Source organism: Callospermophilus lateralis, chromosome 8 (genome assembly GCF_048772815.1).
Source record: "Callospermophilus lateralis isolate mCalLat2 chromosome 8, mCalLat2.hap1, whole genome shotgun sequence".
Taxonomy (NCBI): Eukaryota; Metazoa; Chordata; class Mammalia; order Rodentia; family Sciuridae; genus Callospermophilus; species Callospermophilus lateralis.
Genome location: NC_135312.1, coordinates 29,289,432 through 29,311,387, shown reverse-complemented (window position 1 = coordinate 29,311,387; position 21,956 = coordinate 29,289,432). Strand labels below are relative to the sequence as shown.

The window sequence follows — 21,956 nt, the reverse complement described above, 5'->3', positions numbered from 1 at the left end:
GCGGAGTGGATTTGGGAGAGAGTGGATTAGGGCAGAGTGTGGATTTGGGAAGAGAACGTGGATTCCCCCAGAGCGTGTTTGTAGACGGCCGGTGTGAGTTCGGGAATAAAGAATTGCTGTTTGAATCTACAAGCTGTGTGGAGACTCGTGATTTGTGCCCAGCCAGAGACTGCGGCACCCCTTCTGTAGCTCTGCCCTAATTTTACATGGCTGTCATTTGCAAGAAGGTTGGCCAACAGACCGTTAAGCATCCTGACCCACTGGGGAACGTGACTGCCTTTTTTTTAGGGGGTGGGGGTATTGGGGATTGAATTCAAGGGCACTCAACCACTGAGCCACATACTCAGCCCTATTTTGTATTTTATTTAGAGACAGGGTCTCATTGAGTTGCTTAGCGCCTTGCTTTTGCTGAGGCTGGCTTTGAACTTGAGATCCTCTTGTCTCAAGCTCCAAAAAGCCCAATATAAACATAATAAAAAATGCTGTGCTCCAAAGCTTTCACTTAACTGATGACATACTTAGTAGCGCCATGCCCATCTCTTTAGATGTGGTGTCCTCCAAAAGCTCACGTGAGATGATGAAAGAAGGCTTGGAGGAGAAATGACTAACCTAATCAGTGTATTTTCTCTGCTGGGATTAACTGAGTGGTAAGTAGAGGCAGGTGGGGTATGGCTGAAGGAGGTGGAGTTTTCGGGCATGGATGTAGGGTATATATTTGTATCTGGCAAGTGGAAACCTCTCTCTCTCTCTGCTTCCTTGATCATCAGTGAGCTGTTTCCCTCTGCTATACTCTTCTGCCACAATAGATTAGCTGTATATGGACTGAGACTTCTGAAACCATGAGCCCTTAAATAAACTTTTCCTCCTCTACAGTTGTTCTGGTCAGGTCTTTCAGTCACAGCAGCTAAAAAGCTGATTAAGACATTTATCAAATGTTTTTTTAGACACCTGCTTACAGAATTACCTTCAAGAACACATAGAAAATGGTAGAAAAATAAAGTTGGAAAAAAACTCAGCACTCACCTATACTACACTGCCCTCCCTATGCCAATGCCTTCCACAGCTTCTTGATGGAATGACTCATCTCTCTCAACTTCAATACTGCATACTAGAGAGCTGGTTTCACTTGAAAGCAGCTATTTAAATCATTGGATTATTTCATATCAAAGGGTCTTATTTTATATTTCACTTATTCTTTTTGGTCAAAATGATATGCCTATCTTAACTCTTCATCTGTTACATTTCACCAATCTATACAGTTCTCAACCATAGAAACTGTAACTGCAAGTGCACAGTGTTGTAACTCAAAAATATCTTCTGGATATGCTCATTTGCTATGCACCATGCATGACACCAACTGCGAAGAGGAGCAGAGGTTTCTATACAACTGGAACTCATATGAGATATAATGTATTCATGAGGAGTTTTATAATAGATTTGGTATCAAAATGACTTTTAGCTCTATACAAACACCAAGGTCAAGATTAGGGGCTGGGGTTATAGTTCAGCGGCAGAGAGTTTGCCTCGCATATGTGAGGCACTGGGTTCGATCTTTAGCACCACATAAAAATAAATAAAATAATTAAAGATGTTGTGTCTGTTCATCCTTTAAAAAAGATCTTAAAAAAAGATAAAAAGACAAAAATCTGCAATCCAGGGTAATGCTCAATGGAACGTACTCTCCTTCTAAGACTCCTTCAGGCAATGGTAACATGACAGAACCCCTGCTGTTTCCCTTTGAAATTTATGTTCAGACTTGCTAAAATCTTCTTTAATTTACATCCAGGCAGCTCTCTTTCCACAAGCCATGTAACTTAGCTTCTTAAGCTATTCAGAAAATGGTATTTATTGGTTTAAGCATCAGTATGGAAACAGAAAATGAACAAAATCTTAATTTTCATATCTTTGTCCTATTTTGATACTGTTGGTATCAGCACAGACAAGGCTCGGCTCATGTTTTACTTGCAACTCAGTAAAAAAGGCACAGAGTAAGGTTACAAACTTTAAGGACTTCCATAGAATCAGTTTACACATAACACCCAGGTAGAGACCCTGGCTGAGGATAAAGTAGGAAGACAGAGGAAAACAAAACAAAATATACCTTTCAGAGGTTTGAACTTAAACTGCAACTTGTATCTCAGAAGTTCTAGACACTGTGCTAATAATAACCACCTAGAAACAATTAACATAGTTGGGAGGACTACTTTAAATCTCTAGAAGGTAAACAGTGTTGACATTACTTTGAAAAAGTAAACATATGATTGATATGTATGTTAAAATTATTTTTCTGTTGTTTTAAGAATGCATGCTTATGACTGATGTGATTCACTTTAGTACACAATGAATTAAGATCATCAGGCCTGTTCAGTTTCAATATGGCAAACCAACCTTGTAGCTTCTGATTTTCCTTCTCCATTCTGAGAAGCAGTATCTGTTGCAGAATAGCCTTTTTCCACAGCTCACGAAGCTCCCGTGATGTCCTCTTCTTTTCCTCTGGTACAGGGCCAAAGGGTCCATCTTCACATACTGGTTCTAAAGGAGACCGTGGGGGAAGCTCTCCCAGCTCTGAATAATCTGGAGAGGAAAGAAGACATACCAGAATGGTAATTTTTTAGCAACAACAAAAAATTTATGTGTATTCAAACATAGTGCCCAATCAGCAAATTCTTCTCATTTACATAAAACATAATGACATCACCAAATTTAAAATTTATGTAAGTCTGAGCAAAAACATGAAACACTGACGTATCAAAATGTAAGCAAAAGCTGCTGTAGTTTAAACATAAGTTTTAAGGTGTAATATTCTAAAGAAGTTATTGAATAACAGCACTACTGATAATAACAGCAAATATTCTTTTGGTGGTTACTTTATACCATGCTCCAAGGACTGTATGTATAATCATTTAACACTCACAATCACCCTAAGACACAAGTACTCTATACAGTTTTTTTTAAAAAAAGCAAACTAAGGCACAGGGAGTTAAGTAACTTGCTTAGTTATCACAAACCCAGAAAGTAGCAAAGCCTAGTTTGGAATCCAAGCATCCTGGCTTCCATATGTATTCACACTGTGTTATATGACTATGTTTTCTGGAATGAACATGAAAACATGTTTAATAGTCAACAAAAACAGTGACCATTAACGGATCATCTAGGCTGGGCATTGTGCCAGGCATTTTCACACAGACTCATTTAATCCTGATGACAAATCCAGAAAGCAATATTAGCCTAACAAGAAAACTAAGGTCAGAAAGGCCAAGTAACTTACTCAAAGTTTTATAAGGAATAAACAGGTGAACAGGATTCCATCCCATATCTGCTTAGCTCAGAGCCTATCTGCTAGATATTCCTCCTACTCAATGTTTCCCTGTGTTGTGGGTTTTTCAATGTCCATATATTAGTTTAAATCTATTTACCTTTTATAAATCTGTACCTTTCTCACCTGTAGAAAATACATTGCTGGCACACACTGCTGTCATAACTCACAAATACCACATAAATATGTACAGAGAATGGCCCACCCTCTCACTGTGACCCTAGCTATGAAGACCAGCGGAGGTTCCTGTATAACTGGATCTCACAGGACTTCACATGCTTCTGTGCAAACTGAATCTTTGTAAATAAAACCATGATCTCAACACACACCATAAAAAACCTTCACAGGCAGCCTGAGCCTCTCAACCACCCATAATACAAACCTACAAGCTCTTCTAGTTTATAGCTCCAATACCATTCCACATTACCGTAATTTCCATAATAGTCATCGACATTGACTGCTCTCCTTATCTAAAGTTGGACTTGTTTTCCTCAATTAAATCTATGAGATCAAATAAGAGTACAAAATGTTTAATTTCTTAAAGTAACCTGACCATCTTAACTCCTCTTAATATTGCTGGATTAAAAAATATAAACACTAAATAAGAATGCTTTATGATCTCTGTAAGCAAATGTGCAGCTCTAAATTAAAGAGCGCCATACATTCCTATTTCATTATGATTTTTTTAAATAAAAATTCTACTTCCTTTAGAAATAACTAGAAAGTTTATCTCATTATAAGAGAAAGGATGTTTGTGTGTAATATTCAACGAAAAAGTGCAAATCAAAATTGTCTATATAGTATTGCTATGGTTTGGGTGTAACTTCCCAAAGACCTATACATAAAGGCTTGGTCACCAGGGTGGTGGTATTAAAGGTTCATGGACATTTAAGAGGTGGGACCTAGGGAGAGACCCTGAGGTCACTGGGGCTGTGTCCTCCAAAGAGAATTTTAGATCCTGGTCTCTGCCCTTCTCTTTGCTTCCTGGCTCAAGATGTGACCTCTCACCCTAAGCATACTCCTGCCACTGGTATCCAGTGCCCTCAACAGAGGTCCAAACCAATGAGGTTTTAGCCCACAATGGACTTGAACCTCCCAAACTATGAGTTAAATGAACCATTTACCTTCATTAAGTTGGGGGTATTTTCTTGCTGGTTAATACAAGTATCATCTCTTCTATAAATAGTGTGAAAGGTAACACAGTTTAGTGATAAACAGAGGAGGCTTTGGAGCCAGGCTGACTGAATATTCATCAAGACTCTGCCATTTATCGACTGTGTGATATTTAGCAAGCTACTTAACCTCTCTAAGATGCATCAACTTCCTGACCTGTGAATGGAAAGAACAGTCAAATGTCTAAGAGCAGCAATAAAGCGACTGAATTAATACATAAGATACAGAACACCTAGAACAGAGCCCAACACACAGCAAGAATGCAATAAATATTAGCTCTTATCGATTGTCTTACATATGGGGCACAGAAAAAATGATGAAAAGAAATGCACTAAAATTTTACCTACTTAATTATAAAAATATTGAAAATAAAGGTAGCTAGAATCTTCCTTCATTGAACAATGGTTTGCTCATCACTGAGCAGCTGAGCACTGAGTACCAGCAGGTAATACATAAATAACTACTGAATGAAGGAAGAGGTAAACAGGTCCTGGGTTTTGGCATGCTGTTATTATTTCCTGAATTTTCTAAATGTGTAACAATAGACACTTTTATACTTAAAGGAAAATAGTGCAAATCTACTTTGATTAAAATCAAAGTTGAAAAAGTGTCCTCCTGCAAAATACTTAAAAACAAATCACACCCCCCAATACATACTTAAGATTAGTCATTACTGAACATGTTTAAATTAATTGTTATTTAAAAGGAACTCTGTCTGTACTCTTATTCTGCAGCTTGAAGTCTTTTCCTTTCTTTTTTCTTTCCTCTCTTAACATCTCTGCTACACATGCATCATGATTAAAGTTGTGCTTTATCTCATACAGGAAGCAGTTACACTCCCACTGACTTGCAAAGGACTGTTTCAAAAAAGGAACTTGTGAGAAGTCCTGCCTGATGGGGGCAGGTAGTAAGGCAGCAGAGAGCAGCACCAGGTTGGGCTTTAGTGCAAGTGCAGGAGCACCAGGGCTTGTGCACATCAACAGAGGGAGAGCCCCACTGACCATCAGGTGCAGCCAACCAGAAAATCCTTTTCCCTTTTCAACCCTATTGATGAACAAGGGCTCTCTTCATCAGCCCTCCTTCCTCTAGTTCCATGCTTCCTGTTTACTTTCTCCTCCTGAGTGTCAATCATTAGCTATAGTTTGTTGAGAGAGAAGTCCTTGACACAAATAAGTTTATCTGATTCTCATGAAATAGGTGACATTATTATCCCCATTTAGCAGCCCAAATAATTAAGAGAGTTTGTAATTGAGTCAAGTCATATGGCAAGTAAGAGCAGAGCCATGATTTGAAGCAAGGTATATTTTCCTGCAAAATTAGAAGTACTTAGTCTTGCTTCTCTAACTTTGACATGCACAAGCATTACACAGGGGATCTTTCTAAAATCAGACTCTGATTGAGTCTGACTGAGGGGAGGCCAGGAGTCTGCATTCTATCAGGCGTCAGGTGATGCAGCTACTGCTGGCTGCGGAAGCACACTCTGCTTCTCTTTGGCCCTTGTACAACCCCATGGGTTTACCATCACATCGAGGAAGCTCTTCCTTCCATCCCTGTTATCACTGACAGCACAGTTCAAATGCTGCTGCTGGAAACTGTCTGAATTTAAGCCTTTCACACGTGACAAGAATTTGTCCCAAACTTGGTCAGAGTATCAAAGGCAAAGACAGAACACAAAGAAATTATTATCACTATTAATTTCACCCGTGGATGAACCAAATAAAAGTCGATACTTTGTAAAGGTCAGAAAATAAACTTAATAGTTTACAGCAGGGTTTTCAACCTCAGCACTAGTGACATTTTTGGCTGGATAATCCTTTGTCACAAGGGATGGTTTTGTGCACTGCAGAATGTTTTGGAGCATCCCTGTGCGATACCCATAAGACGATGGTAATGTCCAGCCATCCAGTAATGACAATTTTTAAAAAATGCCTCTAGATATCACTAAATGGGCAGAAGGAAGGACAAAATCACCCCACGAGAATCCCCGATTCAAAGAGAAAACAAAGAAACTCACTTTTCTCTACCCAACCCTAGGAAGAGATAAAAATATATCCTCTTCACCTAAATGTATTTAATGTGGTAAAATTACTATTTTTTTTAAGAGTTTATAATTAAGAACGAACTTTTAAAATATTATCTTTTGTTCATGTTAAGAATAGAGTAGTTATGGGGCTGGGGTTGTGGCTCAGTGGTAGAGTGCTCGCCTAGCATGCATGGCCTCAGAACTACATAAATGTAAAATAAAGATATTGTATCCACCTTAAACTAAAAAATAAATATTAAAAAAAAGAATACACTAATTACAAAGTAGTTTGGTAATTTGTAAGTGGGGATAATTAACATATTTGTTTGTTCTAAATTTGGCCTGGCTCAATCAGGCCAAGTGGGCTGTTTTCTTATCAACGCAACAGGGTCCGGATTTGGGACAAGGTAGTAGTATTGCAATCAGTTCTTTTTTGCACGCATGTTTTTGGGTACAATCTTGTGAAATGTGGATTCACATACACAGGGGCATAAGCAGGGAAATATAGTGAAAATGTTAGATGGCTGTTGGCTGAGAACCCTGCTCTCATAATAAATATGGGCATTATTTTTAACACGGATAATTCCTAAGCCAACCACACCAGTATTTATCAAGTCCCTTACATGCGCTGTGCTAAGTGATCTAAGAAGGGCTACTTTTACATTTCTAATAGTTTCCAGAGCAATCTTGGTGATCAGGCTTCTTCCCTCTATGGTGTTCTCCCAGAGGCCCAGGTAGAAAGGCCCAGCTCAGCAGGACAGAGGCTGCCTTGGGGCTGCTCCACCCACTGCCCCTCCTCCCAGACACCCAGACTGTTGGTGCCTCTTTATAAACACAAATGCCTTTTTGGGTTCCAGTCCCTCAGTGTGAAATGTGAAAAACGACATCTACCTCCAACTGCCTGAATGGGGAGACCACAGGCACTGACAGACATATTTATAAAGTCTACAAAGCCACAAAACCAAAGGGCTGGGACAACGCACTAGTCCAGGATTAGATTTTACTATTCTGACATCTTCTATAATGACAGGATGTAGAATGCTTAAGTGATGTAGACTTCCAGACAACAGCTTCCAAAGGGTTCTAAGAATTTAAAACCAGTCATAATTCAGGGGTACTAAGAGACAATTGTCTCCATTTAAATCACTGCTGTGACATTCCCAAAAGAGTTGTAAATATAATCCATGCTGGTGCATATTTTGGATGCCAAATTACTTTCCAACAACCTTGACTGCTACTCTCTTCTTTTTCTCTGCTCACAAATGTACAGGGAAGAGTATAACACTGGATTGCTGCTGTGACCAGAATCAGTACTGTGACAGAAAAGGAGGGAAAGCCACACACACACACTCTCCTCCTTGCCCAGTTTCTGACTCTCTAAAGCATGGAATGCAGGGGCTTGCACTTTCACAAAACACAAACATTAAATCTTGAGCTGCAGATCTCCCTTTGTAGACATGACATTAAATCCCATGTTAATGCCCTGGAAGAGAAGCTCCGGGAAGAAAATGAAGACACAGGTCTTTATTCTCCAAATTTCTGGCTTTTTGCCATGTGTTAGCCCAAAACAGAACATTTTATACTCTCCAAGCCCTCCTGAAAATCCTGAATTCTCATGCCAAAAGAAATAGCAACTTTTCAAAATTTTCAGTTGCTCTGAAACTCTCTTTCAATAACATGAGCGGCTTTTGGAAACAAAGATTCAAACTGAACATGAACTCTCTGAAGGAGGGTAATGACAACAGGGATTAACATCTGCAGCATCTGTTGTTACCAACAGCCAAAGAACATTTCTTTAAAAAAAAAAACAAACTAAAATGACCATGTAGACTTAATGCTGTCAAACTGTTTACAGACTATAAACAACTTTACCTCTACTACAACAGGAGGCAGAGGCCAGGAAGGCAGAGACTTCTGCATTCCCTGCCATGTTCCCATGCCCAATGCACAAGAAATACCCCCCATGAGTAGATTCATCTACCCGAGATTGTCTCAATTCTGCCAGGACTTCTTTTATGGAAAATAATCCAACAAGAATCTCATTATTTTCTATAGTTATATTACATGTTAGTCTAGCAATAGAAAAATGTAATACTTTAAAAATTAATTTGTATAATGAAAAAAGTAATTTTAAGTTCTTGCCACATGCATGGAAATGTTGCTAGAAATCCAGGTATGAACAAGATATAGTACCTCATATTTCAACAGGGTGACGGAGAGAAGTGCATGACTATGAGAATAAAGGAAATAAAAAGAAAGTGTTTTAGGAAGTTCAGGAAAGAAGGATGATTCCTGCCATTTATCAGGTTAACAGTTTGGGCCCCGGAGCCATGTCTGAGATCAAACCCTGGCTCCACCAGGAATCTAATTAGTCAAATCCAAACAAGCTACAGGATCACTTCATACCTCAGTTTCATTTATATGCAAAACCTCTATAATATTGCTTATTGCAAAGGATTATTATGTGGGAGGGAAAAAAGCCCCTAAATAAATACCCAATAGGTTGTCAACCATCAATCTTAACAGCAACATGAATACCATCAGTTTTTTCAGAAAAAGGTCCATACTTGATGAACAGGTAAAATTCAGACAGGTAGAAATGATGGGAGACAGTTCAAGTAAATGGATCAGTACAAATAAGGCTCACAGGTAATTATCAACTCACCCTTGCTAATGACCCACTTTGGCTAAGGACCAGATGTTAACACATGTGAAAAGAGAAGACAAGGTTGGTGAGCCTCAGTGAGAGGTCTTGAATGCCTGGCCAACCTCTGTATTACTAAGTCACCGGGAAGTCCAGAAGACTAAGGATCTTTTAAAAAGATAAAATTGGTTTCTTACATACATTCTTCAGTACTAGAAAGAAACTGGCCATCAGGGATTACATGGGCCCCATGGATCAGCCAAACGGAAGGTCATTATAAAACAGTGTGGACAAGTGTTTGCAAAAAAGATATGAACTCAGAATAGAGCCAAGCCTTGCCTGAGATGGGAACAATGGAGAGGCGGGGAGGAGAAGGATGGGGAGGCAGGCACACAAATTCAAAAAGGCAGCCATGATCTGCAGAACAGAAGCAGAAGCCTTGCAGAGATCTTCATCCTCACTCTCTCCAAAACCAGCCATCTGTGGTGAGTTCCAAGGCTATGTGAAGATGACAGAGACGAGGGAGCCAAAAGCCCACACCTGGCCTGGTCCAGGCTATGACAGCAGCTCTAAGGAGAAGGTTGGAAGGAGAAGGAGAAGAAGCAGCCATCAAGGTCACACAGCAGTAGGACTCTGGGGAAGAGAGCCAGGGGGAGTCACAGAGCACAGGACTGAGGAGGAAGCAGACGGCAGATCTAGCAGGAACTCTGGTCTGCCTCTGGCTTCCTCCCTTCCAGTCGGAGCTCATCTGCAGGGGCAGGAGGCACTAAGAGCTTTGTTTGCCCCCAGTGGTGAGGAGGCCATGGCTCTCAAAGCTTAGGTGTACAGAAGCTTGGGAAAAACCAAAAAAAAAAAAAAAAAAAAAAAAAAAAGCTGTCAAAAAAATTTAATGCATGTGATAAAATTATATGGTTTGAAAAAAATGACATTTGTTTTTGAATTTGCAAGGGAAGTGATGCTAGTTTTGGAGGCTGAATGTTAGGGCTCTGCTCATGGTAGAATACAAAATGCTGATCTTTGTAATAGTTTGCTCTATTCCCACTTACATCACACTGATTTCAAACTGTAGCCCACAGAAGCCCCTTGGTGCATGCCAACAGAACATGTCCCCGAGGAGTGTGCTCAGAAGCCAGGCAGTGTCCAGCCAGCAGCCACTGCATGATGGCTGCCCCTCCACTCCATACTCATTTTTCCTTCCTTCTTCAGAGCCATGAAGGATATGGTAGCACTCTGAGAAGCATTGGAACTCTTGAGCTGAAAGGGACATTAGAAGATGACCTCGCTCAACCCTCTTCCCTTCCCAGATATAAAAACTGAGGCTCAAAGAGGTCCAAAGTCCCAGTTTCTGAGCAGTGTACAAAAGTGCCCACTGATTTCACCCTCACAACCACCAGATACACTGGAGACTGTTCTAATCCCTAAATGACAAGAGCTTGGGACATACAGCTAGTCAGTCAGTGGAATTAGGACTAGAACTCAGACCCCAGGCCTGCTCATTCCAATGCCTCAGGGCAACAGGAATGAATGCAAAGAGAAAAGGAGAAAGCACCTTATCACACCAGGGTAGCTGCTTGCTTATGTGCCTCAGTTTCCATCCGTAAATCACTGACATTAATAGCATCCGTCTCCACAGCATTCTTGTGGGCATTAAATGGAAAACACTTGAAAGCACTTTAGACAGTGCTCGGGCAAGAGTTAAGTGGTGAATTCTTATTAACATCATTATTTATTTTGTTCCCCAAATAAAGAAATCCGTTGGTAAAATCTTTGCTTAGACTACTCCACATTCAGACAAGTAGGGATAACAAGGAACACAGGTGTACTGGAGGGTACTTGAGGTGAGAAACTCATGTTTTGCCAAGAAAGAAATGAAATAGCAGTGTAGTTCCAAGCAGCTTCCCCCAACAGGAGGCCCCCCATCAAAGCCTTGATGTGTCCAGGACCCACGGTCACATGGAGGCAGAGGTGAGCAGGGACGCCCATTCCCGCAAGAGCTGAGAGGTCCTTTTGGCCTTTCCTTATCTTCCCTCCTCCTCCACCAAAGTTCAGCTCTAAGGTCATGCCCTCCGAGATGCTTCTTCCTGTTGCTCCCTGTCTAGCTGGGTACTGAGGCACCTCCTCTCTGGACCCACAGCACTGGCTGGTGTAAACTGTGGCCGAGCATCTCAGCCATTCTGAGCACAGATAATAAATGCAAGAGGGGCCCAGAGAAGCGGATCAGGTCATTCTGGAGCATTCTGGGGAAGACTAAGAAGGGAAAGCAGGAAACAGGACTACAAGGTCCTCTGGGGCACAGACTCCAGGCCCAAGTGACTGGGGTGCAGACATGAAAAAATGACTTGTCATCAAGTTGTGTCAGAGAGCCAGTGAACAGGAACCACATGGGGATTTACCCTGACACCCACACTTGGCCTTCTGATCTCATACACATGGATTTTTAAAAACGTTGGACCATTCCAACATTTGTCATTTACGTCATTAATGCTATGTGGCTGCATGGCTACAGTTATTGATCAAACTGGCTCCGTGTGGACCTCACTATGGGCACAGAAGATAAGAGGTGCCTGAGTGGCCCCTCTAACAGCACGTGGGTTGTTGTTAGTTTACAGGAGTGGTTCTCAAAGTGTAGTCCCCCCACCAGCAGCAGATGCCCTAGAAGCTTCTTAGAAATGCAGGGTCTCAGCCCTACCCACCCAGATTTGCTGGATCACAAACCCTGTGGTAGACCAGCAGCCTGGATTCACACAACTGGGAATTCTAATAACGTACACCAAAGTTTGAGAACTCCTGGCTTTTGGCATTCAGTACTTTTTCAGTTATTTTATTCAGTTACTCTAGGTTATTTTACCTTAACTGGTGGTATCACATTATGTGACAATGTGATACTAGAGAACCTGGTATATTTCAAACAAATTATTTCAAAATAATTAAGCAATGACTTCATCCATTAACAGTGACATGACTATTAAAGTTTAAAAATATATCCTGCTTTTCAAACACTGGCCAAAAGGCATTATCTCTGTCAAAGACAATTGTTTGAACTAAAATTAATACCATTTTCTTAAGAAATGCATTCAGAAAGCGGCCCCTCCCTGGTGACCCAAATCAACCACCCACACTATTATAGCAATAATAAATTTCCTTCCAGATCTGAACATAAATAATCAGAGACACAGACCAATGAGTCACCCAACACAAACAGAAAATATACTACTAAAAGCTAAGATCATGATTTCCCAATCTGTGCTGTTTAGCCATCTGCAGAAAAACAGCTTGTTTACAGCACGGCTCCCAGTACCCCCACTGTGCGCTCCTCCTCTCCAGCTCTGGCTTCTGCAAATCGTGATACTACAGCCACTCCACTCTGCCAAGGAAGATGGAGTAGGACCTAGGAGGCCTTTCTGCTTCCCAGTTTCTCTAGAGGCATGGTGAGACCAATTTCCTCACCCTTGAACCTCTCCTGTCTGTAGCACAAGGTGCTATAAGGACCAAAACTAGACGTAAAAGAATAAAAAATGACTGCATGATGTAGAGAGCTGTCAAACTTCACCCCACGAAGCTGTGTGCAAAATCCATGCTGGCAACCAGGAAGCGATAGAGAACAGAGCTATCTAGTCTTAGGTTGGGCTGCTATAACAAAACACCACAGACACAGCGGCTTAAACAGATGTGTATTTCTCACAGTTCTGGAGGGAAGTTCAAGATCAGGGTATCATTCTGTGAAGACCATCTTTCTGACTTCCAGATGGCTTCCTTCCTACTATATCCTCACATGGTAGAGAGAGGAAGTTGTGGAGTCTCTTCCTTTTATAAGGGCATTAATTCCATTGAGGAGGGATTTACACACATGACCTCATCTGAATCAAATCACCTCCCAAAGGTCTATCTCCAAACACCATCTCACTGGGGCTTAGGGACCAGCATTTGATCTGGTCCCTAAGCCCCAGTGAAAAACTTTATAGGGCCTCTGTAAACGTTCCTTTAAAGAATTCAGTTAGCGCCAGGCTTGGTGGTACATGCCTGTAATCTCAGTGACTCAGGAGGCGGGACGCAGGGAACAAGCAAGTTCAAAGCCAGCCTCAGCAACTTAGCAAGGCCGTAATAACCTGGTGAGACTCTGTCTCAAAATAAAAAATAAAAGGGGTTAGGGATGTGGCTCAATGGTAAAGCACTCCTGGGTTCAATCCCTGGTACGAAAAAAAAGCCATGTAGAGGTGAGGAGAGGCATGCTTTCTCAACATAAAGTTCAGTTAGCAGCCAAAGAAAAAAGGAAAGTTTTAAAACACAGTTAATACTTTTTGTTATAACCAAAAAGAAGAGGATGGCCTGGCACTGAGAGTCCTGATGGGTTGACAAAATTCAAATTTTCTTTTTTCTTATGGGGGAAGGGAAGACCTGGGGGCCACAAAGAGGAATCTGCTCGAGTACATGTAGCCACTACTCTAGAACAGAGCTGCCCTTCCTTCATGTCACGGCACTTGGTCTGTAAATCATTAACACAGCTGCAAGTGCATCTTTTATATCCACTTTTTTCTAACTATATTGCCAGGTCCTAGGCCAGGGCTTAAAAGTACTCTGACATCTTGTCTACCTTCTATCCTACTTCTTCACCCAGCCTGCTTCCCTGTCAGTGCAGGACAAACTGACTGACCACATGGTAGGAAGCAGGGTTAGGACAGCACTCCAACCCAACCTTTCCTGGCACACCAGCCCAGGAAGATGCTTAACTGACATGTGCTTCCCAGTTCCCTGATCAGCATGGAGTGATACGCAGGCAGAAAAGAGCAACAATAATGCAGACTCCAGACATGACACCATCATAGGCCTTTGATATAAAATCAGACAAAATACAATCCAGGCAAAAAAGAATTAAAGTTTTGTGCAAGAACCTAGAGTTAAAACATAGTTCCTACTACATGATATTTGTAATATAAATGGATGGATTTAGTGTATTTAATCTGTACTTAAATATGCTAATATTTATTAAGCTTGGAATAAATGAGAATCATTTTGTCATGTTAAACTGGGAACCTTCAAATTATTAAGGTTTATGCCACAACAGAGCACTGCATCAATAAAAGACAGCAACAAAACCCTGCAGGGATTTTAACAGCAGCAGCTTTCCAATGAAAGGAGAACCTTGAACTTGGTTCTATCCTGCACCCAACACTTCTCCTTCTTTCTCCCTTGGCATTTCTTGTCTCCCTGACTACACTTGCACACTTCTTTATCTAGTGTCAAGCCCACTTTCAATCCGATCCCAAGGGCAGGGCTCTGTGAACCAACTGTGCCCTGTGTGTAGCTTTATGTTAAATGACACACGACAAATCCACCTCATCATGTGAGGAGCTGGGTCTATATCATCTTTGCAAATTCGGGGCTTTCGCCCAAAACTACACTGGTGTGCCTTCAAAATGGGACGATAAAGACGTACATCATGAGAGGTATCATGAACAACTATCATGGCCATCGAGGTCTGCAAGATGGAACCTGGATTTGAGTGGCAGGCATTGGGCAGGGAAGGGTTGGGGCCACTGTGAACTGCAGGACAGAGAACTCAGCTGGAGAAGCCAGAGTCCCCACTCTGAGTTTACTGGTAACATGATACAACAGTCCAAATGGCAATTTCCAAGAAGAGCCCAATTTTCCTCTCTGTAGTCCAGGAGGTTTCTACATGTTGATTGTTACCAATTTTAATGACCTCAGAGGAAAAGTAAACATGTATATGTGTATATTTTTAAAGGGAAAAGTTATCTATCATCCTACTTCCCAAACATAAGCACTCAATATTTTCCTATATTCTCCCTCTCACCTTCCACTGACTTTTTGCTGTATGTTTAGATGAAGCTTTCCTTCTGTATTCTGGGCACGGTGTGCATCACCATGGTCCATTACCAACTTTTAAAGCATCATAATGGGATACATTGTCTGAAGGTCTGAGTGCACCCAAGCAGGGGCAAGGCTCGGAAGGTGGGAGATCATGACTGACTCCCACAGAGGTCAGAGTACGACATGCACACTCAAATCTCTGAGAGGGCACTGGAAGCTTGTCAACTGGACAAAAAAAAAAAAAAAAAAAAAAAAAATCAACAGGGTCACATCACAGTCCCACGCTGGACAGACATTGGTAAAAACTGCTGGGAAAGGAAGAAAATAGAATTAGAAGCAGATGGTTTTCTAAGGGGCTTAAGGAGAGGTGACATGGGGAGTACAGAGAAGAAACACAGGACCACAAGAAGCAGGAATGGTCAAGGTGCATTCAGTGATCCACACAAGTACAAAGAAGCCCTGTCTGGGCTGTTGCTTGCACAGCCACCCTGGAGAGGTCTTGAGCCTCAGTGGCCAACAAGGACCTAATTGTTAAAAACTCCAGCTAGAAACTCTGCTGCCTCCCTCTGCCTTGCACGCATATGGGACTGAGAAACCCAGCCCCACCCATCCATTGCACAATGCTTATCTGGATGTGATCTAAGGTCGAAATCTGTGAAAGGAAGCCCATGACTTAAAAGTTAGGAAATACTTTTGTGCTTTGCTGAGGAGAGGGGATGGGGAAGTCCACAAGATGAAACAAGAGGTTTAAAATAGTGAACCCAGTTCTTCCCTCAACTCCCACAATGGTCACTGGGTATATGTGGAAATATGACCTTTCCACCTGGGAAACCCCAGCCCAACTGTTTTCCTTACAATGCCAGTACTCTGCCTCAGTCAACTTGGGAAAGCGATTCTCCTTCCGAGGTCCAGAACATCAAGCACCCAGGAAGTGGTGTGAGTGGTTTCAGGCTTCCACATTCTCATCTAGCAAATGGAAACAGACTCATTGAGCTGGCTTCTGCCCCATAAAAGGGAGTACACTGAGATATGCTTAAAACCGGGCATAGCGGTACACCCCTGTGGCACCAGCCACTCTCACTCTCAGGAGGCTGAGGTGAGAGGGTCCCTTGACCCCAGGAGTTCAAGAGCAGCCTGGGCAACATGGCGAGGCCCCATCACAAAAAAAGTAAATAAAAATAAAACCCTGATATATTCCAAATGCTTAAATGCAATCCGTGGACAACTCAAGTTCAAATGTCTTTTGAAAACTGTTTTTGTGGTGATGTTTTCTTAAAACATTATCACAGTTTATAAAAAAAAAATTACTAGACAGGCAACATCTCCTTTTGAAAGTCTCCACTAACTGTAAGTGAATACAGCAAATCCCAGCACATTAACTTCCATTTATAATTGTTAAAAACTGATAGTTATGACCAGATGCAATGATGCACACTTGAGGCAGGAGGATCGCAAGTTCAAGACCAGTCTGGGCAACTTACAAGTCCTAAATGTGATGTTAAAAGTGAAGGAGGTAAGATGGGAATAGGAAAGACAGGAAATGAACCAGACATAACTTTCCTGTGTTCATACAGGCATACACGTTCATGTAACTCCACATAATGTACAACCACAAGAATGTGATCCTAAGTGATACTCCATGTATATATGTCAGAATGCACTCTACTGTCAGTATATCTAAAAGGAACATTTTTTTTTAAAAAAGTGAAGGAGGTAAGCATAGGAAAGAATGGCTGTCATTTCTGGAGGAGGAAATGTGGGGAAAGCAGCTTTCACTGGCTGATCTCACATCCCTCCTTTATGAGGTGGGTGCTATCACTGTGCCATGTTATAGCTGCAGCACAGAGAAGTCAAGCAACTGCTTTTGGCCAAACAGGTCACAAATGCAAGAGCCAGAATTTAAGTTCAGGCTGGTCTGATTTAAAAGTCATACTCAAAGCCATGTGCAGTGGCACATGCCTATAATTGTAGCTATTCGGGAGGCTGAAACAGGAGGAGCATAAGTTAAAGGTCGGACCAGGCAACTTGGCAGGACTATGTCTCAAAATAAAATTAAAAGGCTGGGAATACAGCTCAGTTATAGTGTGTGTACCTGGCATGTGTGGATCCCTGGGGTCGAATCTCAGTAACACACACACACACACACACACAAAATAAAAGTGGGCATAAAATCCTGAATAGACATTTCTTCAAAGATAACACATACATGGCCAACAAGGTTATAAAAAGATGTTCAACATCACCAATCATCGGAGAAATGCAAAACCACAATGAGATATCACCTCATACCATTAGGATGCCCACTGTCAAAATAATCAGAAAGCAATAAACACTGGTGAGGATGTGGAGAAATCAGAATCCCTGAGCACTGCTGATGGGAATTTTCAGGAAAACAGTAAAGAAGTGTCTCAAAAAATTAAAAATAGAAGTACCACATGACCCAGCACTCCCACTTCTGGGTATACACTCAAAAGAATCGAAAGCAGGATCTCAAAGAGATAACTGGCATCCATGTTTATAGCAGCATTGTTCACAAGAGCCAAGAGATTGACAATGCAAACGTACAGACAGATATATGCACAAAACAAGTGTGGTATGTACTACAACAGAACATAGGTCAGCCTTAGGAAAAGGCAAGAACCTGGGAGACATTATGCTAAGTGAAATAAAGCAAAGCAAGAAGACAAATACTGCATGATTCTGCTCATGTGAGGAAACTAAAATAGCCAAACTCACAGAAACAGAAAGCAGAATGGTGGCTGCCAGGGGCTGGGGGAGGGGGAAATGAGAGTGTTTTATGGGAATAGAATTTCAATTTTACAACATGAAAAAGCTCTGCAGACTCATTTACCACACCGTGAATATACTTAACACCAGTGCACTCACACCTAAAAATTTATGGTCAAGGTGGTAATTTTAGGCTATGTGTTTTTTACCACAAAAGTTTTTTTTTTTTTTTTTTTTTTAACCACTTAAGAAAATGTAAAACTCTAACTCTTAACCAAGACACTTCAGCCCATCAGGGCTTTCTGAAGTTACACAGGACTCTTTCCCTCAAGCGGCCGAGGCCATTACTAGAAATACTCATCAAATTGGGAACTACTCATTTTCTTTTGCCCCGTGACATATCAAGAAAACAAGGGAGTGCAGGCTGGAATGAACAGGGGGAAAACTCACAGGGCCCCTGTTTGAAAAACTCCCTGGCTTGGGAAAGGTGAGTATGGGAGACAAGAGGCTTGCTTTAGGTGAAGACCTCAGATTCTGGGACATTCTCCCAAAGGTGACAGTAGCCAAAAGAGGAAGTCACAACATTCCCAAGCCCCATCTCTCTGCCACTTACTCACACCTCTCTTAGGGGTTTGATTTTTGCAAATTAAAGCTGCCACTTTCACAACTCAAATTACTGAACACCCCAAGTTTAATAATTCCACGGATGAAATGGGGGGACCCCAAATAATTATCTGTAGTTCCAGCCCACAAGAGAGAAATAGTCTTATAATCAATTCCATTTTTAATAAATCTGAAAACCTGATAGCATCATGACTTGTGACAGAAATATGCTTCTTTATGTAAGCCAAATGTATTTCTTAATTACGCATAAAGTTTTTCTATTATCAAAGCATTATTACATTACAAATTTTAAAATGAGACAAGGGAAAATACCACCCATCATACCATCTCAAAATTTCTATAGAACATCAGTGTTTTCTCTGTATCTTTCTCCATGTATGTTATTTCTTACATAGCATAATCTAAGTAGTTGTAATAAATAATTTTATAATAAAAATACCTATAACTGGTTAAGATTCCAAAATCGTATATTCCTTTATCCAGCAGAAATTAAGTACCATCTATGAGCCAAACTCCATGGCAGGCCCTAGGGCTCTGAAGAGATAATGTACCATCTATGAGCCAAACTCCATGGCAGGCCCTAGGGCTCTGAAGAGATAATGTACCATCTATGAGCCAAACTCCACGGTAGGTCTAGGGCTCTGAAGAGATAATGTCATTGTCCCCACCAGGCTTAAGCTGGATTTTGCAAATGCACTAAGTGCTATCAATGGCTTGGTAAGACTTAAGCAGATGCAAGAGCATGTTGAGGCCTCACACCATTGATGCTTAGACCAGTTTGTGGTCCAGGTCTATGGTGTAAGCTCAACAAGGGCTCTCTGGGGTCCTCTCCTTGAGGGACACCTTGAACACCTTTGGTTGTGGAACCACATAAAAACGATTTGGCCCAAAGAATCTCAAACTCTTGTTATGGGATAAATACATCAATTAAGCTTTGTTCCTAGCAAACTTTGTTCTTTGATGGGGGGTTAGCCAGTCTCTATCCAAGTCCTTCAGGTAATAGGAAATTCATACTACTTACCCCTGAACAATCTCACCTACTACAGAATAACCATCAACTGAAAAAGCTAAAGGCTTTTTCATTGTCCCCTGCCTTTGGTTGGTAAATGATATAATTACTAACATCACACCAACTTACGGTGGCAGGGGGCTATGCCCCTCCTCCCAGCTCTGGCCCACTCCACACTCCCACAGCCAGATGACAGGGTCCTGCTGCCATGTGGTACCATACTTCTCCCACCATTCCCTGAGTAAGCAACCAGAGCTGGGCCAATCGGTTCTCCCTCTCAAAATCTGCAATCAAACAGATCAGCAATCAAACAGATTAGCAGTCAGGTACATGGATGCCTCCAGAGCTAAGAGGTCATACAGCTTGAGGACTGGTGTGATCATACAAGGGGTAGGTGAGCTGGGAGAACTGGCATGCAGAATAAAGAACAGAACAGAAGATTGCAGGTAAATGGATAGAGTTGGAGAATATAATGCTAAGTGAAGTAAGCTCATCCCAAAAAAACCAAATGCCGAATGTTTTCTCTGATTTAAGGATGCTGATTCACAATGGGGGTTAAGGGGGAGCGTGGGAGGAATAGATGAACTTTAGATAGGACAAAGGGGAGGGAGGAAAAGGGAGGGGGTGTGGGGGTAGGAGAGATGGGGGACTGAGACGGACATCATTACCATAAGTACATGTATGAAAACACGAGTGGTGTGACTACTTTGTATACAACCAGGCTATTTGTGTAATATGAATTGAATTGCATTCTGTTGTCATATATAACAAATTAGAATAAAATAAAATTTAAAATACATAATTTAAAAAATATTTTAAAAAAAGGAATAGAAGAAAAAAAATGATATGACTCCAAAGAGAGAGCCAGAGATGTCCTTGATTCCTGACAACTTCCTAGTTCCTGGCTCTTACCTTTATCTTGATTTCTAAAGCCTCCTTCTGGTTACACTGGCTTGAGTCATTTTTTGACTCTTGGAACTGAACAATCATTGATGAAAACAGGCTTACACTCAGCTGTTTCCTGAGCGTCCCCCAAGCGACGCCTACGTGCAATGGGTATGCGGGGTAATTCAGAAGCTGAAAACAGCTTCCTGTCTCATAGAACTCAATCAGGGAAACAAACAGGATGCTGATACTTAATCAGAGAGGGATTAATGGAAAGAAACGGGAATGCAGATATGATAGCCAAGTTTCCAGTCCATTCTACCACTGACTGCCTGTGTAACCTTCAGTGGGTCCCAGCCGCCCCCCGGCCCCAACCACTCACCTGTTTCTTCACCTGTTAAATAAAAAGGTTTGGAATAGATGACTTTCAAAGTCACCACTTGCTTTTAGGAATCCTTGAAAGTGGTACACTTGAAACCTTTTACATACTCATAATCAGCAACATTATTTTTAGGAGTGGTGTGGGTTGTAGGCTATCTTTTTTAAAAAAATTCTGCCCAGAGTTTACTTCAGTTAGGAGCCAGTGCAATTCTCCACCACCCTGCAGCCCGCACTTGCATTTCTGAAGGGCAGAGTCGGGGAGGGGCACCCTCAGGGAGTTCATCAGCCCAGGCAGTGTGTCCAGGAGAGCTTTTGACATGTCAAAACATTGTAGAGCTATGCTCTCCAACACAACAGCCCCCGGCCCTCTGTGGTTCTTGACCACCTGAAATGAGGCTAGTGTGAGTAAATAAAATTGTTAATTCATTTAAGTGTGATTAGTTAACATTCCAGTTTAAGCAGCTGTATGTGGATAGTGTGCCTACTACACTAGACAGCACAGATGTGGAGTTCAACGTGTAAACCCACAGCAAGATCAGAAACTCCCCAACAGGGACAAACATAAGCCCTTACGGGACAACAGGATTAGAAAGACTGACGTGCCCTCGTGGGAAAGAAACAGTGGCACTGGATCCTGAAGAGGACACTGGAAAGTCTTCTAGTGCTAAAGTACCATGGGTCGGGTATAGACAGAGGGGACAAAATGAACAGGAAGAACTTTCTGGGCAATGGAAATGGTCTATCCCAAACCAGGGCTGCCTGAGGAACCCAGCACAGCAGAGAAGAGCATCATATTCTGCACAATCAGCACTGAGGGCCCCCAGCCTGCCCCCTCCACCCCTCTTCCCAAGTACCAGACAAGGTGGCAAGGTACCCAGCCCTAAATCAACACATCCTAGCCCCCCTGTGGCTGGCCAGATGACATGGTTTCAGAAAATGAGATGCACAAGAAAGTCCATCAGGCATTTCTGGAGCAGTCTCACTCTCTGGACACAGAGGGGTCACCCTTTCCTCCTTGATACTTCCTTCTTTGTTCTGCTTGGAAATGGAGGGGAACCCGAAAGTGGAGGCATCTGGGAGGATGAAACAGAAAGAGAGAAGGGGCTGGGCTACGTTATGGAGCTACCAAACCAGCTCTGCTCTACCATTACAGATTCCTTATTATGGGAGAAAAATTAGACTCTCTTTGGTGACACCCATGTGCAGTCGGTCAGATGCAATCTCAGAATGATGTCAATTTTGGAAGAGAGGCGCTGGACCATGCGAGAACTACACAACAAAGAAAATGAGCAATAGGAGGTGAGAAGGAACCTCCTCCCCCACCCCAGTCAGTGGAAATCCACGG

The 21,956-nt window shown here is 41.8% G+C and overlaps 1 protein-coding gene across 6 annotated transcripts in view; it reads right to left on the bottom strand.

Moving 5' to 3' along the window:
* The window catches only part of Tbc1d1 (TBC1 domain family member 1), a 214,895-nt gene that overhangs the window by 43,237 nt on the left and 149,702 nt on the right, over window positions 1-21,956 (bottom strand). For all 6 annotated transcript variants that reach the window (XM_076863854.2, XM_076863855.2, XM_076863857.2 and 3 more), the window contains one exon: window positions 2,389-2,574. In XM_076863854.2, the coding sequence (XP_076719969.1) occupies window positions 2,389-2,574 (186 nt within the window). The remainder of the gene's footprint in view (window positions 1-2,388; window positions 2,575-21,956) is intronic.